We start from the raw sequence: 18,367 nt of genomic DNA on the forward strand, positions 1-18,367 counted from the left end.
ATCGACTGCAGCTGCCTCAACACTTCCTTCTTCTTAGAATAAAGCGCACCGTTCGTCTCGGCGATTTCTTCTCCAGACGAATTTAAATGTCCATTAATTTATTTGCTGCGACGTTAATGAGATCCTATTATTATTTTGCATTATTATATTTAAGGTATACATATTGTACATTATGTTATTATTATTTTTAATATGTATTTGAAAATCTGTGTTTTTATATGAATTTATCTTACTTTTCAAAAATGAACAATAAGTAATAAGGTAAGTGGTTTAACCGGAAGATAGAATAAGTCGCAAAGTTATTAAAATAATATATTTTAATATAAAATAATACGAATTATCTTTTCTTTATAACAGAATAAATAAATATTAATATTTTCGATAATCGAGCGGAATCTTGTATATTTTTTTCTGATTTATACATTTATGGGTTTATATAGTGTATATTGCCTTTATGCTCTTCAACTATTATACACTAATTGCTGTTTATTTTTGAAATATGTCAAAGTTAGGGAAATGTTATTCACCTTATTAGATTGATACACAATTTATTTATGATGTTAATCGAGCATTTTGTAAACTTTTATTTTTAAGAAATTTATTGCGGAAAGCATCATCTCGTTCTATTTAATTACATAAACTATATGTCAATCTCTGTACATAAAATTAAATTATTTTTAAAAATACTTTTAGTTTAAAAACTCTTTTCAACTAGTCTCCTAGGATACAAGCAAAAGTAAAACAACTCAAAATAATGATAATAGTGAGTATTATTTTTTCAGTTTAGCGTGAAAGGTTAAAGGTAGCGATAAATGCTATTTCTAGTTATGAAGATTAACTTCTTGAGATATTGATCGACAAAGCAAAGAAACCTTAGCTGTCAAGCTGAGTGAAAAGCGGTACCTCTCCGACGAGAACTATGAATCTAACTTTGACTTACTTATGATGTCTACCAAAGGTGTTCATCTCTAGAGAGAAAAAGAAAGATTTAAAAACCTAACGGTGTTCTATTGTTTCTCATAATTAAATTAAGTCCCAGCATTTGTTTTAATTGCCGAAAACAGACGCTTTCTAATCGTAAGATAAGTACACGATTCGACGCAGTTTTCTCTGTTCTATATATCCAAAAGTAACCAATATCAAATTTACGCAAACGTTAAAATCTTTCGTTAAGAATAGTAGCTTCCCTATAAACATGATTTTAATCGAAACGCTGTTAGACAATAACTGATAACAAAATTGAATAAACTTTGTTTAGGAATGTCTAAAAATTGTTTAGGAATATAATAAATATAATCTGAATATATGTTCATTCCTTTATTACAAACGATCGCACATGCGAGCAACAATTATAATTAATCTTATTTTGTGAGTGAAAACGGTAATAGTTAACAATATATTGTAGTACTTGTTTCGAAGTTTATTTTTTCCGATTTTTTGCTGCAATATTTCATTAAATGCTTGTATAATTATGTGCAAAAATAATTTCGGTCAAAATACTTGAAAACAAGTACCGATATGAATATCGCTCTATAATTTTTAATATATTAGTATATTACACAAAAATATCGCATTAACATTAATTTTGTCAGTCATTAGATCATGTATTGCATCAGTGTGCGTATAATTAAGCTGTGAATCCAGCTTGTACAATGTATCTTTGAAACAATTAGGCACCGGGTTTTCGAGAGAAAGCGATTTCTCTCGAGGGTTTGTTAAAATTAGATACCTGTGTAAATTCGACTATTATATGTTAAAAAATCTCTGTACAAAATATATTGTGCATCACAAAGAGCACAAGCAAATTTTTCTTTTTACAATATATTGCATAAAAGAAAAATCGAGATTTTTCCGTCATATAAAACCCGTTTATCTACAAAACTTGAATTTGAAACTCCGACTCTAATAGAATTTATAAAACACAAATCAACGTAAAATTCTAACAAATTATGAAAAGCATTTTATTTACATGACAAAATCGGCAAAAAATTAATATTTTTATACTGAGAAGATGTAAGTTTCACGCAAATAAAATTTTACTCTTCAAGAACCTAAGATCTCAATAACCAATGTTCCACACTATCTCATGTGAACAATATACGACTACACATGTCTACATTTATTCTATATAATAAATATCTTTTTTTGTAGTAGAACAAGTTTTATAAGACACTATGAATAATTGCGTCCCCATTTGTGGAGATATTGGGAAGACCTGTTAGATAAAACGCTGTGTAACTATCTATTATATTTATAATAATGTTACACATTACAAATAAACAAATGTTACATAAAGTTATTACTTTCTGAAAATACAGATCGTTAATTAAGATTTTCTAGTTGCAAAATTCTAAGCAAATAGATTTGCTTATTCAACAGTGTATATATTTATCTATATTTTGTAAAAACTGATTTAGTATATAAATGGTATATAAATTGTATCAATTTTATTATCTATAATTGGAAGCATCTATTACTTCTGTTATAAGGCAACATCAGCAAACTTTAGAATAAAATATAGTATCAAATATATTACTCATAATTCATATTCATGATCTCTTTGTCATTTTCGTTACTATTTTTTTCTTAGATTTATCTGTAAGGACAATTTTTCTAAATTTGACCTGATATTTAAATGCCAAATTTAAAAATCGAAGCAAAATTCCCTGTATAATAAGAAAATATAATGTATAAAATACATTCTTTGTTACAAACACTGGTTTCTTACATTCCGATTCAACTTTGACAAAGTAATTAAAATCTGATAAAAGCGTTAAGATATAATACGTTTCGTTAACATAAATCATTGTATATATGGATTTGTATACAATTGTTCTGTAAACAGTAATAGCAATCTATATTAGGAACTACGAAATAAATCAGTAATATCATTATAATATTGTGTCACGGAAAAAAACTCTCCCTAGAAATTTAATTTATATCTAACATAACGTAATATGTGCAGCTGAGATTTAGATCATCATATATTTTTATCATTTGGCAATCTAATATCGAAACAAATGTTTTACCCTGCTTTAAATTCCAAATATTAATAACATTTTATCACTAAAATTAATGGGAAAATATACAATTGTATTAGTCTTAACAGTTTAATTTCCATTATTCTCTCGATGTTTCAATATTGCTTGCCATATCCTGAGTTCAATTCCTCCCCTAGAATTGCACATAAGATAGTTATTTTTACACGTTCTATTATTATTAAATAATAGAAAGCATTATTTTTTTACCTTAAATTTAATCTGCGAAGATCGTCTCGTGTAGCATAACGCAAAATATCTTCTAATGTGTATTCCTCATATAAAAACTGAGAGAATATAAAAATTTATTATATAAAAAGAAAAACTGTTTATAAAAATTATATGTAAAATAAATAATGTGTAATAACTTATTATTAAAATAAATAATGTGTAATAACTTATTATTTATTGCAAGTATACATGACTTACTCTATCGATTGTTGTCTCATCGACTTGAAGATTCTGTAACCAATCGACAAGGGCTGTATCCGGATGTGAAACAGTACTGTGAGTATCGGTGATCAGTGAAGATGCTGCTTGTTGAGATACATTTCCAAAAAATGAAGAATTGTAACTGTGGATATTTAAAATGCATTTTTAAATAACGTTAATTCAATTTTTCATGCAACAGTAAAGTAATAATTTTGCATCAATAAAGTAATAATTTTATAGCAAATAAAATAATAATTTTTCATACCCTGATTCCTCTCTTGTTGTTCTTCTATTAATATTTTCACATAGATGTGTCAGTGTATTAACTTGGGCTCTTTGCTCTTCAAGAGCTTGTTGCAGTAACGTTTGATACGATTTCTGACTTTCTATCAATTCCTGAAGTAGTTTCATATTTTCCATTTTTAGTGCTCCCATTTGATCTCTATATTCTTTCCAATACTTATTATCAATGGAGTCACCGGTCTTTTGGGATTTCACAGAGTTAACTGTTGATACTCCAGACGTTGATCCTTCCTCGGGACCTTGACCACCAGGTTGCACTCGTTCTTGTCCCAATAAGTTAGCTCCCAGTTCTAGATACACGATTTATAACACAAAATATATTTGATATAATATCGATTTATATAATATTTTTTTATCTAAACACTCAATTTTTTAATGAAATCAATTTAAACCAGATGTGTATGAACTCAAGAATACAGTAATCTTCTTACTGAACGCGACGTTCACAAGAGATCCCATATTATTGGTGATGACTTCCCTCGAGATATTTTTAGAGTTGACATGATAACATACTCGATCTCTTCACGTGTATTACACTTAAGATATATGCATGCGTTACACATCTGGTTCATGTGTACCAAATAACAAGTGTGAGAATTTGGTTAGTTAGAACGAAACACTTTTTTTTTTATTCACAAGAGTGTGCGTTCTCATTAACGTCTCTCGAATATGATAATTTATTATATCACCCTCATTTTTATTTCACTGAGAAAAAATATAGCACTTACCGGGAGATAAGACAGTGATAGCAGCCTGAACAGCATTTCTTACTAAATTGTCTAAAGCGAACATCCAATGAGGTTTTATACTGTGCATTCTAAGGACTTCATTTACTGCCGTTTGAAATAAATAAATAGCCAAATGTAAATGATTAATAGCGGTCGAATCGAAATCCAATTCCTCTTTTAACGTTCGAATAGCAGTTACTATTACTTCTTGATTTTGTTCCGCGATATAATCCCTCAAGCCGCGCATGAGTAACACTAAATGACTCTAAAATTGTAATAAATAATTAGATACATGCCAATGATTATTCGTAACGCAATATAATGTTTCATGTAAATACCATTTGCAACATCGTTTGTCCCTCCGCTTGATGTATGCCTCTCATCCAAACTTCGCAAATTTTTGCCTCGTCTTGGTTGAGAACCCTCGTTAATGTCATACGTCTTTGGCTATCTTTCTTTAACAGATAAAAGCCCTCTTGCTCCTCTCCAGATTTTTGTCCTGGCTGTCCTGTTTTATCCCAATTTCTCATAAATATAGATGAATAATTATATCATAGTAAATTTTAAACAATTTAATTTATCCATCTGCCCGCAATTGTGATATTATTTATTTGTATTGTAATCTTAATTTATTCCCTTTTTGATATCTTCTCATGAATAATTTCCGATCTTAATCTTCAAAAAGATATCAAGAAGCGATGAATATATTTACCCCCTAATTCAACTTCTGGCGATAACAGTCCACCAGACGAACTTCTTCTAGTTATTGAGGTGCCGGCAGTATCAGTTTCGCTAGTTTCTATCGAGGGGGTATTTCCTATTGTACTAGAAAAATGAAAACAATGCATATTAATCTTGTGTTTCTCTTTACATTATACTTTTAAACAATCTATCGAAATAATAAAATTTTATTAATATCATATATATCCAAAAAATCATTAGCGTATCTTACATACAATTATAAAAGATAATTTAAATTTGTTAATATTGTAGTATAATTTATTTCATAGTTTATAAAATTAAAAATTCGGTTATTCTTCTTCTTCGATTATCATAACACAGAGAAACTTAATACAAAGGTCTATTATTACGAACAATACATATAAAGAAACATAAACTTTATATCTTAATATAATTTAATGTGTATAGATATATCAAATCAATTCAAATGGTCCACCAATTTTAAGAATATAAATTGTTATTTGGAAGTAATTATGTAAAAAGCTATGATTATAGGATAAGTCAAATGTTAACTGGCTACCTTATTTAAATTATGTTTTACTATATTATTCTACTATATTTTATACTATATTCATATAAAATATGACTTGTTACATATCTAATAATTATTTATATTTAGTAAAGCAATTATATATATGTGTTAATATCAACCATGTCAATATTTAAGAAAATAAATCTAGAATCCAAAACAAAAAATACCATAAATTAAATAAAATGTAATTATTTAATTTTAACGCTTTAAAATACTTAATAATAATGTTATATCTAATTATATTTGCCAGTACATAAAAGAAACATAAAATGACTTATACATGTATAAAGCTATTGGGTATATCTAGATATTATGCAGCATAAACATTTAATAGCAAAAAGTGCAAATAACAGTATTTATGGATATAATTATGGATATTTTTTACACAGACGCATAAGCAGTTTGAAAACACTAATTAAGCATTTTGCACATTTAATATTGATGGTAAGTAATTATAATAAAATGATTATATTAAAAAAACCTCATTATAACTTATGGGTTACAAAAAGAATAACCAATCAAACAAATTGTACCTTTAGTATGCTTACTTTGCTTGCGTATAAACAATATACCAAGTTACAACCATACCTGTTAAAAGAGAGGGTTGCAGAAGGCATGCTGATGGGGGACAATAGGTGGGCCGGACTGCGTTCTCTCAATGGGCTTGACTTCGTTAACCCTCCACTAAATTTAACATTTTATAATTACAATTCGCAACGTGCATTCACACAAAAGAAAACATTTTATTCTTGTATCATACTTTTAGTAGTATGTTGCAATTTGAATTGAGCATTTTAAATATATTAAAAGATATGACGTGGATATATAAAACTTGAAAACAAAATATAAAAATATACGTAATTCACGCAACAATAACTGACAATATTGTCATATAAAAGCAATCGAGTTTAGCAAGTGGCATTTTCTCGATGCTGATCTAACAATCACCAAGCGACATAAAAAATGAGATTGGCACCTAAACTACTTGATACAAATAAAACGAATAAAAAAAGTACAACATAGTAAAACAAAGGCGAGAACGCCACGGATTACAAAAATGTTCACACAAAATGGCACGTTATAATAAACATTTTTTAGTACCTATCATCCGATTGAGACATCACCATAGGTGTGGCAGTGACAATGTGATTGTTATTAGTTTTATCGCATTTTCCCAAACGTTCCAATCTATCTGCAGGTACTGATATACTTCTACTGAAATCTGGCGGTGCGACTAATCTATTACTCTTCTTCTTCCTATCATAAATATTTTACAAATATAAATATTTATAAGTATTTTACTATATGATTGCAACAACTAATAAAACTCTACAGTACTGTTTTAAGTTTATATACTCATTAAGAAATGGATCCTCCAACAGCTCTGCAGCAGTTGCTCTTATATCAGGATTCGGCTCAAAACAACGCAATATAAAACTTTTTGCTTTCTCAGATAACTCCGATGGTATCTCAGGATGTATTTTGTAATATCCTACCTATAAAAAAGCATATATACATCATACTTTAGATAAGTTTAGCAATTCAATGTTTAAAACATATTGTATATATTCATAATTGAGAATTACTTTGAAAACAGCTGCTTGTGGAGAACCTAGTTCAATAAATGGAGGCTTTCCAGTGGCCATTTCAACGATTGTGCAACCTAAAGACCAAATATCCGCCTAGAGAAAAATTTAAATAATTATTATTAGATATAAAAAATGTATCTTCATTCTATTGTAATACCTTCAAAACAAAGCATTAAACTACAAGAGCAAAACATAAACTTACAGGAGCACCGTAACCACGTTGACCTTTGTCAATAACTTCTGGCGCCATGTATTGTAATGTCCCAGTAAATGTTTCCGTACTCGGACATAAGCCAGCCAAACGTTTGGACATACCAAAATCAGAAATCTTCACAACTCCACTGTATGTATTTACCAACACGTTATCACCTAAATCATAAATTTAAAGTTTAAATTTATTTGCGTGAAAATAATTATAAAAATAGGAATACTATTTACTTTAAAAAATGAGCGTAAAATTCACGCATTTTATACAAATCATGTACCTTTTATATCTCTATGAACTATTTTTTGATCATGGAGATATTTAAGGCCCTCCAACATTTGTTTAGTATAATATGAGATGGTTGATTCATTCTCTTTCAAAGGACCCCATTTTGATCGTAGCAAAGCTGATAAACTTCCTAAAATCATATGAGAAATTATCTATATAAATAAAAATGTAAATGTTTGTTCCTCATCTAAGATCTCCGTAAGTTTTTCACCGATTGCTTTGAAATTTTGACACAACGTTACATTCGTAACCAGAAGTGTTCTTATGGGGTCTGATTTTGGAAATACCGTGTGTCTCAAAAATGATGACCATAATTTAAGTGTAAAAAATAGTTTTTCATTAATATTATTGAAATTTTGACACATTAAGACGGGGAGAGACGGAAAGAGACCGGGAGAGACGGGGAGAGACCGGGAGAAACGGGGAGAGACCGGGAGAGACGGGGAGAAACCGGAAGAGACGGGGAGAGACCGGGAGAGACGGGTAGAGACCGGGAGAGACGGGGAGAGACGGGGAGAGACGGGGAGAGACGGGGAGAGACCGGGAGAGACCGGAAAAGACGGGAAAGACGGGAAGAGACCGGGAGAGACGGGGAGAGACCGGAAGAGACGGGATGAGACCGGGAGAGACGGGATGAGACCGGGAGAGACCGGAAGAGACGGGTAGAGACCAGGAGAGACGGGGAGAGACCGGGAGAGACCGGGAGAGACGGGGAGAAACCGGGAGAGACCAGGAGAGACGGAGAGAGACGGGAGAGACCGGGAGAGGCGAAGAATGTTTCTATTGTGTTTAAATTAAGGTAATAAGAAAAATAAAGGTGGCTGTTATTTTATTGAAAAAAAGGAACTTATTTAAAAGTCTTTTGAATGGATTTCTAAATCCATGGCAACTTTTAGAAAAAAAAGTTAGAAGTACGTAAATAAATGAATATTAGATTTATTAAAGATAGATAAATGCTTATTCAAAAATAAAATAAAAAGAGGAACAGTAAAGCAAGGCTCTTGAAAGTTAAACAACGAAAGCAAAGAAAATTTGAAAAAAACGTAGCATAAGAATAGAGAGCCACAGCAACGCGTGGCAGGGCATAGCTAGTTAATAAATATATTTATAAATGTCATTTCTTAATTTGTTATATTTTGTTCCTTTCCTACCTCCAGGTACTTGCTCCATAAAGATTTTGAAATAGCCATCCTCACTTACTGACCCCAAATATTGGACGATATTTCTATGCCTCAATTGGCTGTGCAATTTAATTTCTTCGTGAAGAGGCTGCACATCGCCTAAATTTCGTTCACGAATTTCTTTCACGGCAATCCTGACTTGCGTATCTAAATCGCGTGCTGCGTATACCACGCCGTATGTACCTTTGCCAAGAATTATGCGCTTATTTTGGTCATCCAGTTCATATTCAAACTATAAAAATACACAAATATAAGAAATATTTTGTAATTATTTATATATATATATATATATATTTATTTATTTATTTATTTATTCTACTAATTTATTTATTCTACGATATTAAAACTTGAATACAGACCTTCATACGATCATCAGTCATGTAAGCATCTAAATCTGTAACCATGCCTTCTTGATCCCTAGTCATTTCTAAGATCAAGTCATAAAATCTTTGTCTACATTGTACTGATGGTAGATACATTTGAAAATCATCTGAGTTTTGATGCACGTACAGAAAAAGACATCTCTCATCCCTTTTATACAAGCTTACGCTGCGTATCATATTTGCGGTGAATAACCAATCATGAACTTGCTTGCAATTGTTTCTCATATTATCCAGACACAAATTCCATATTTGTATAGACTTCTCCTCCGCGCCAAGATTCACGTTTACGTAACTCGGCATTAAAATCTTTGTTGGCTCCAACACTAAAATCTTATAAAAATATTGTAATGTATTAAACGCTTTTACTGGAGAGATTATAAATTAAAATTGGGAAGTTCATTCTTAAGAGTCAATCCATAAACCTGCACTAAGAGCAGTTTTATATTATTCTTACTTTGACCCAAAATGTACAGAAGTAAGCTGGATTCGTAACACATAACTAAGCCATAATCTCCCGAATTGGAAACTGGATCCTCAGTAGAACGATTCCATTTATCAACTTACTGGAAACCGTATACTATCGCGAACCTCCGGCTTTGTAGCTTCGACAAAGTAGTCCATCCAGAAACTAAATATCTGTTCCTCTGGCGCGACTTCAGCTTCCTCATTCTTTTTACGAAACCTATCTATCAGTGATATGTTGCCAATTGTCGATTTCAAATACCTAAAAATTAAAATAATAAAAATAATTAAATTGTAAATATATATTATATTTCTTTCTAAACACATTGTCTCTTTTACTAAATAAACATATAAATGTAATTGTCTTACTTACCAATTTGGTGGCTTCAATTTAAACATACATTCAGCTGCTTGTAAAGCCTTTGAATAATCCTCTGCTAATACGCTAATTTCAAAAAACGTCGCTACATCCCAATAATCTTTTAAGCTCGGTAAACTGCCTTTCTTGCCAATCAAGTTGTTTAATACCATTCCTATATGCTGTAACTCCTCACTTTTAGAAAACTCATTTCCAGCTATGACCAATAAAGTGGCAAGATTTATACCAGCATATTCGTTAGGTTGAACCTATAAATATAACAATAATACATACATCAATAGGGATTCTTCTGATAATAGAAAAACGATTTATACACAGATACTGTACCTCAAAACCTTTTCTGTACCAGTGGATCGCATTCTTCAAACTCTCTTGATCTGTATGTCTGCTCTCTACAAATTTGTCTTTATATATTCTTCCACATAAACACAACATGTCAGGAACATGATTTTCCTTTTTTTCCAAAGCTTTCTCGATAACCTTTAATGCTCTTTCTCGATCGCCCTCTTTGTTTCGTCGATTTAGCGCAAATGCGTATAAATATCTTATAGCTGGAGTATTTATATAATTCTTGTGAGTCGGTATGGTTCTCAAATCGTCAACCAATTGTACCATTGCATCGTAATCCTAATAATTTTTAGAATAAATAAAAATGTATACAGTTTCTAAGAACTTAATTTTTATTTGGAATATTAATCTTACTTGTATTTCCCGGAATGAAATGAGAACATTTAAAACGACCTCTCCTGATAAAACATTTGGATCATCCAAACGTTTGCGCATGTTATTCAGAGCTCTGGATAGTTCTTCTCCAGAATATGTCTCACGCGCCTTGCGTAGATCTGCCAGAAATTTTTCCTTCATATGGGCTCTGTAAGTTTAGTAAAGATATTTTTCATATTAACATACTAAAAATATCTGTATTCGCTGCATTTCTTGATAGAGATTAATAATTAAAAATAAAAAATTTCTATTTATGTTGAAATATTTGCTTACTTGGATTGTACTTCTACATCCTGAAACAATTTCTTGAGTTTCAGAGTGAGATGCTGTTTAGGATCTATTGCTTCTTCACCTGTAATTCTGCTGGTGGCTGGGTTAGTAGCTACACACGAACCACACGATTCCACAACGCGATACGAAACAAATGTGTAACTGCCACAAGATAGCTATATAAAAAAAAGATTCTTATATAACCTAGTTTTATAAAAAGGCTTAGTTTCACTGGAATTAAAAAAAACTGTTCTAATAAATATTACCAAAAAAATAGTAGCTAATTATTATATAAAACACATGAAAAGATTATTTATTTCATTACGACACATTTTATGTATTATGTTAATACTTTCCTAAATTAATGATTGAATTTAAATTTCAATTTTTTACTCATATTTAATCCATTATTTTATGTGGTTATCTGCCATATATATTTTTATATTAACTTTAACACACACTTTAATGTTAACTTCTTTTCAAATTCTTATAAATAGTTATAAATAAGTCAATACGATAATTTCTAATCAAATTAACAGTTTGAACGCAATACAGAAATAAAACGCACATACAAGTCGACAACAAATCACACGTAACGATCGTGCACAATTGTGAACCATCGACCAGTATCAACTGCTACATTGAGTAACTGCTATATTGAGAGTATGAGCTCACGTTTTTCTATTCCTTATTAAGTGGAATTACATATTTGGTGCTTGCCCAACAGGCAGAGACATCGTTTCATCTAATGATACTGATTATATTTTACCCGCGGCAGTCTGACGTCGAGTATCGTTCCGCGCGCAACACATCCTTATTATCGATCACGGTAAAAATGCAAAGACTTTTCGAAGTTCTCGAAACGACAAGTCTTACAGAAAATTAACTCATTTAAGTAACAGATAAAAATTCAAGTAACTGAGTGTGCAAATCATCGAAATAATCAAATTGTGAAAAATAATGTCATAACAAGTGAAATGCATCGTAAAAGCTTTTTTTATTATTATTTCCACTTTCCTTTATTTCTTTTATCAAATTAATACGATATATAGTTTTCTGAACCAGATATTAAAATAAAATCGTGTTCTTTCATATGAGAGGAAACTAGATGGATATCTTCTTAGTAGTTAAGAATACTAAGACTGTTTGATATGCTGTGATAGTGCATACAGTGTGGATCACTTGCGCCTCAAGCAATCTATTTATGAGAGCATTAATTGAGATCATGGCTACAAAGTGCATCCTAAGTCTAATAAACGGCCAAGGTCATTTATGCCTTGCTATAAGTTATGTTTAGTGCTTCGCAATGACTGTACAATACTTATTCACATTTACATTCTAAAAGTAATAGGAAACATAAATATACATATGGTAAATTGTGTATATACATACTTTAAGTCTAATTGTAGCTTCCGTGTCTATGTCATTGTACAGCAAAATGTTCTCCTTCATTCCGAAGCTTTCCCTGACACCAAGATGATAAAACAGCGCAGACTGTTGCAGCTGTATGCTTAAATCTACAACTGCCACATCAGCGTTATAAAATGTGTCCAGCACATTAGTTTCGCCAAAATCAAGCTTCTCGAACTACAAAGAGACATGTAGAAAATTAAAAGAAGACTAACTTTAGATCATACTTTACATTTTTCTGTGACTATCTTATTTAAATATAGCATTAACTCTCGTTTCTAAAAATTTTTCTCAGAAATGTTTCTTAGAAACGTTCTAAGAATTAAAAAGATAGAAAATAAATTAAAAATAGAGTTTATATATAGTTACATAAAGTTAAATTACATGGGTGCAAATAGGTTTAAGAGCACAGTAAATATTAAGATTATCTAGCATTCAACTTTTGATATATAGAAAACTTGTTTTGAAACTGATAAGATTGATGTGTTTCAACACTCCATTTTCTATTTTTATCACATTTTTACTCCAGTAAAAAAATAAAGTATTTCTGCCATCCTGTTGTTAACTAAAGAGGCAATTTGCACAAAAAAAACTATATACCTGAACGTGATGCATGTTGGCGTTTACCAAATTGCAGGCCTGTCTAACTTCGTCCAGTGCTTTCTTTCGTTGAGCGAGATGTTCCGACTGTTGCAAGTCCAAGACGCAGGCCACGTCCATTCGAGGCCTGCCTGGCACCGTTGTGTGCCCTGATATGTCGCTCTGCGTTCCTACGCTGTCTGTACTGGAAATACCTTCCATGATGCCCGATTGCGAGGCAGCTGTGTGAAACGATTCTTATATTCTTATATATGTATATATACACCGAAAGTATTTGCACAGCTGCTAGATTGCAGGGAAATGGAATATCAAACGCATAGGTGTGTATGTGGAAACAACATATGATTTACCAGCCGTGTCGATCATGTCACCGCAAGTAGAAGGCATGTTGTACCGTGCTCCGCGTCTCGCCAGATACCCGCCGGACCGGCGTCTCTCGTCTCTCTTTCTCTCTGTCTCTCTTTCTTTGTCGCTCTCGAGTAGAACACCGACAAGGACAAGTGTGTTGAGTAACTGAGCTTAGCTAGTGTATACCTGTTCATAAAACAAAGCGTCAAAAAAAAAAAAAACGCTGCGCGTCTAACATTTCTGGCATTGAGAGAAATTTCACCTCCACGGATGCGGATACGAGCGTGTAATGTCATTTCCTCGCGGGATACCAGTCGTCTCTTGTCTCTCTAGAGCTCGTATTGGGATCGAATGTCGTGCACAGACGAGTGTCACTCCACAAGAGAGTCATCGCTCTCCGTGGCTCTTCTAGCAGGGCCGCCGCAGGTGCGACTCGCGAGGGTGAGGCTGCGAAACGGCGTTCCAACGAAGATCACTGCAACAGCATCCCAGTATTCCCAGTGTCAGTGTCCACTGTCCACGCGCGGCGATAAGTATACACTCGTTTGGCTGCAGTGTGTACCAACGCGCAACTGGATCGGAATACGATTATCCGATCGGCGCACGATTAATCGGCACGACGACGTAGCAAACGCACGCAGCGAAGGACACCGCTCGTCACACGCATCGTAGAAACGCCGATCGCGAACGTCCACTCCTTCCTCCCCGCGGAGCAAGGCAAACCCATGGGCACCCGGGGGACCGAGGTCGAGGAGGTGCGCGCGAGCTCCGCTCCGTGAAGAAGCGTTTCATGCCGCTTCACAGATGGCGGCGAGATCACAGAGCTCGCTCCGCCGATATAAAAATAGACGTTCTCAATATAGCGCGCACTGGACTCTGAACCGTACTGAAACTCGACGGAAACATGCCCGAAGAGTAAATCACATACGTATCGAGAAAAACGGATGCTTCATCTTGGCGAAAAAAATATTAATATACATAATATTTTATCATATATTATATTAATTTTAAAAAAATATAAATATTAAAATATACATATTTTATTTATATATTAATATAAATCGTATTACACACACATACATAAATGTAATTTACTTACAATGCATTTTTTGACGTTGCGTATATATTTATATTTTTATAACATCACATATATATTTACATAATTTTATGGAAAAGAAAATAACTAGTATAAATAAATATATGGACACATATATATATATATATATTTTATATAAAAAAATTTTCACCGGGTTGTGCCAAAAAATCTTATTCTTTAAAAACATATTTTTTATTTAAAAAATCTTTTATCTGAAATATGTTTTATTTGAAAATCTCAGGCATCTTTTTTCACCCTGTATATGCACTGCCATATACAGAATGTAGTAGTTATGTTTTATAAAAGTAAAACGCATAATAAGATTTAGGAAAAACATGCGAAATATATTTTCTGAATCCAAATAATGGAATATATTTGCCTTTCTGAAAATAAGAAAATATATATGTGCCGTCTGTTCAAAAGTGTATGTATTATTAAATGAAAATTTAACTAACTGCTTAAAAATAAATCTAACTAGCCAAGTATTATTGAAATAAATTTTAACCTCAAGAAATAATATTTTTAAGATGCTATGTTCAATTAATAATTTCTATTTTTCTCATTTTTTCTATTTTGCTTAATTATATTTCACAAAAATTCCAAGTTTATAACATTATTATCGTCACATGTTTGAATATGACTCGAATAAAAGAAGATTTAGTCTGATAATTAATTGTCGCACGTGTTGAAGACTACGGCACGTGGTCAGATTTCTCGCATTCCATCGAAGCCACTGTCGATCGATTTATTAGCGCAATCATCCGGGTCAATCAAAAGTCCTTGGCATATGCATTTACAGGCGTAATCGAAAAACATGGAATATGCTGCACGCGGCACATTATTATAAATCCGTGTTGTCAGCTCAGTTACATGGAACCGTTTAGTACGCGACCTTTCAATGAAAGAATGTACTTTCTTATTTCGGAAACTCTTATTATTTTTAACTGTTATTAAATATAAAAGAACAAATCAAAAAAATCAAATTTTTACTCTTTTTATTTAATCAAAAAGATATATAAAAGCAAACCGGTGACAATTTATAAACTTATATCATAAATTAAACCTCGTAATTAAATTTTACATGGCCAAAAGAATCTCGTGATTAATCCAGATTTTTTTTTTTATTAGTAGAGAAATGATTATTAATATTTTTTTCTTTGACCAGCTAATTTCGAGCGTGAATCTTGAGAATCCTAAAAGAATTATACGATAAAGTACGCAAAGCCAGACATATTGTCGATCGCTAAAATAGATTTATCACTTTTATCAATACGAGAAGATAAGAAAAAGATAAACGATATATTTTTCTATGACTTGTGTGTGTAAGACCATAACCATCATGTAAAATTGAAGTAACTTTCTAAGATAGATTTTTTTTAATATTGATTATATTATATACAAAGAATTTTTCTTTAATAAAATAATTTTTAAGTAATAATTATTTGACTTTAAATAATCCATCTATGGAATTTTTAATTCCAACCTACAATAATATGATAAGCCTTGAGCCTATTGTTTTAAGCCCTGAAAGAGTATAGTAATATTAATTTGCTCGAAGCTCTAAACTACAGCTGATATCTGACTAGGTCGCTTAAGGAATGGAGATAGCGGCTGAAAGCGTAGAAAAAACCTCACATATTGAAGCTCAGAGCAAAAGGCTAAAGGCTTACCATACCTTGTAGATTGGGACTTATGAATTAGTCATCTATTGATGAAATATGTGTAACGAAATAATCAGAGTGTCTCGATGCCACTCTGTCTATCTGGTTTCTTTGTACACCCGACGACTTTACGTTATGGCGGCGCGACAATAGTCTTCGCCGGGTGTCGCCAAGGCAACAACCAGATACTTTTGTCGATCGACTAGAGTCCACCGACTACCGGGGGATCATGAACGCCGAGATAGTCGACGCGACGGCTCTGTGGGGGAAAAGGAGGATAACGCACGCGAGTTTGTGGGTCATTCGCATTCGGTCGAGCCGGGTGCTACAGCACGGAGCACCGTGGAAACGTACCAATGAACTCCACGCGAATAGGTTGTCAGGAGCATGAAAGAGTCGTACGAGTCTATCTCTCTAGATGCGCGTAACCATTCGGACACTATCTTCCGCACGTGCGCTGCGTGCATTCGAATCGCTTGTCTATGCGCCTGTGTTAAGTAGGCAGTTATATATGTAATAATATAGCTTTACTCGCCGCTAGCTCGCTCGAGTTATCGCTTGTCCGATCGCGAACCGATGAGTCCTGCCCTTCGGACTTCGATCACGCAGGCCGTTCTCAAGAGTATGAGAGAAGTGCGAAAGTAAATGAGTGCGTCTCGGAATTTAAAAATAATCCAATCTTTATACTAAGACGTCTCTCTCTTCGTTTCAAATTATTAAATAATCGTCTTAATCGAGCCGAGATTTTGTCTTGGGATTTCCAACTTGGTCCAGCTCTTGAACCAAGGACCCTTCCGCTCTCGAGTTTATCGAGTGATGGTTCTGAATTGCTGCGGTCATGGGAAAAGAGAGAAAGAGAGAGAGAGAACGGGTTGACCGGTCCGCGATCCGCGGCCGAGAGATCCGCAGCCCGCGGCTGCGTTCGTACGCGCGCGGCTTGCGAGTGCGAGTGCGTGGAAGGATAGTGGGGCGCAGTGATGCGCGGAGCGGCCACTCCGCAGCGCTCCCCTTTCAAGAGGAGCGCATAAGACGACGGGAGGCAGGCTGAGGCTGCTGCTGCTGCTGCTGGCTGCTGCATCCGGACCGCGAGAACGCTCGGCGTGGATGGCGTGACGCGGCGCCGGCTCCTCGATGTGATGCCGTCCTGTGCCGGGGGGTCCCCGAGAACTGGCCTGCTCGATCGACGTTTCCAGATCACGTCATTGCATGCGGTGGAGGAGCACCGAGACGCGACGATATATTGGCCGCGAATCACAAGGAGGAGAAGAACAATATATAAATCTGAAAGAAAAGGAAAATAATTATTGTCGTGTGATCTGCGATTATCGAGTATCGCGCGACATCCAGCTGTGTACATCTTCCTTCTTACAATTAGACTTTCTAGAGTCTCTCTCTAAATGTTTTGTTAATTTAACATAATAAATTTTATTACGAAAGATTTACGTGTTGCCCACTACGATGTCAGTTTCTGCGAATACTAACGTGCCGCGTTATTATCCTATAATCATTTTAATCTCGTTATTTTATGTTCACGGAATAAAAGCGCTTTTAAAGTTGGCACATAAGTTTTATAGCATGATGATGACAGATTTGCGACAGATATTACATTGTGAATTATGTTAGAATTTTCTAATTTAATGAAATACTGCCGAATGAAATACTATTACAATAAATTTGTATCAATTTTATTATTTTATATATTATTAATTAAATATTCTGCATGCTTCTGTTAAATATTATTTTATTAATAAAAATGCGAAATTGTAACAATTCTGAAATAATTGCGCGATTTTTTTCTTTATTCTTATTTCATGTTACAATAAATGTCATTTTAAATTTATCGTCATGTGAACTGAATAGATTTTCTTACAGATATTGCATTTGACCTTAAAATGCCATAATAAAATATAGTGTTTTTTCAAAAATTCACTCATCACTCATGTTATCACTTTACGTTGCCATTATATCCTCTCAACATTACAGATTCTGTCAATGCTC

At 33.1% G+C, this 18,367-nt stretch overlaps 1 protein-coding gene across 2 annotated transcripts; it reads right to left on the reverse strand.

Annotated features, from left to right (window-relative positions):
* Positions 1-1,302: 1,302 nt before the first annotated feature.
* Positions 1,303-14,555, reverse strand: LOC105839067 (mitogen-activated protein kinase kinase kinase 15). 2 transcript variants are annotated; one of them, XM_012685091.3, is made up of 24 exons: positions 13,875-14,555; positions 13,615-13,798; positions 13,265-13,485; positions 12,647-12,841; positions 11,258-11,430; positions 10,964-11,132; positions 10,589-10,888; positions 10,256-10,509; positions 9,985-10,144; positions 9,397-9,750; positions 9,008-9,269; positions 7,849-7,986; positions 7,566-7,732; positions 7,361-7,456; positions 7,131-7,270; positions 6,876-7,031; positions 6,363-6,458; positions 5,214-5,326; positions 4,840-5,009; positions 4,502-4,766; positions 3,736-4,063; positions 3,468-3,612; positions 3,249-3,325; positions 1,303-3,174 (listed from the first exon to the last, which is right to left on the reverse strand). In XM_012685091.3, the coding sequence occupies exons 2-24, from the start codon at positions 13,649-13,651 to the stop codon at positions 3,111-3,113; spliced, it is 4,080 nt and encodes a 1,359-aa protein (XP_012540545.1). In that variant the 5' UTR covers positions 13,652-13,798; positions 13,875-14,555; the 3' UTR covers positions 1,303-3,110. The 2 variants fall into 2 exon arrangements, with proteins under 2 accessions (XP_012540545.1, XP_012540546.1); XM_012685092.3 differs by lacking the exon at positions 6,363-6,458.
* Between the last annotated feature and the right edge of the window lie 3,812 nt (positions 14,556-18,367).

This window comes from Monomorium pharaonis, chromosome 4 (genome assembly GCF_013373865.1).
Source record: "Monomorium pharaonis isolate MP-MQ-018 chromosome 4, ASM1337386v2, whole genome shotgun sequence".
NCBI classification, from domain to species: Eukaryota; Metazoa; Arthropoda; class Insecta; order Hymenoptera; family Formicidae; genus Monomorium; species Monomorium pharaonis.

Coding starts and splice junctions, on each gene's coding strand:
- LOC105839067 (XM_012685091.3), bottom strand. CDS start 13,651: ATGCCTTCTACTTGCGGTGACATGATCGACACGGCTG. Junction 12,842..13,264: donor CCAACATGCATCACGTTCAG/GTATATAGTTTT, acceptor GTCTCTTTGTAG/TTCGAGAAGCTTGATTTTGG. Junction 5,327..6,362: donor GCAACCCTCTCTTTTAACAG/GTATGGTTGTAA, acceptor TCATTTTTCTAG/TACAATAGGAAATACCCCCT.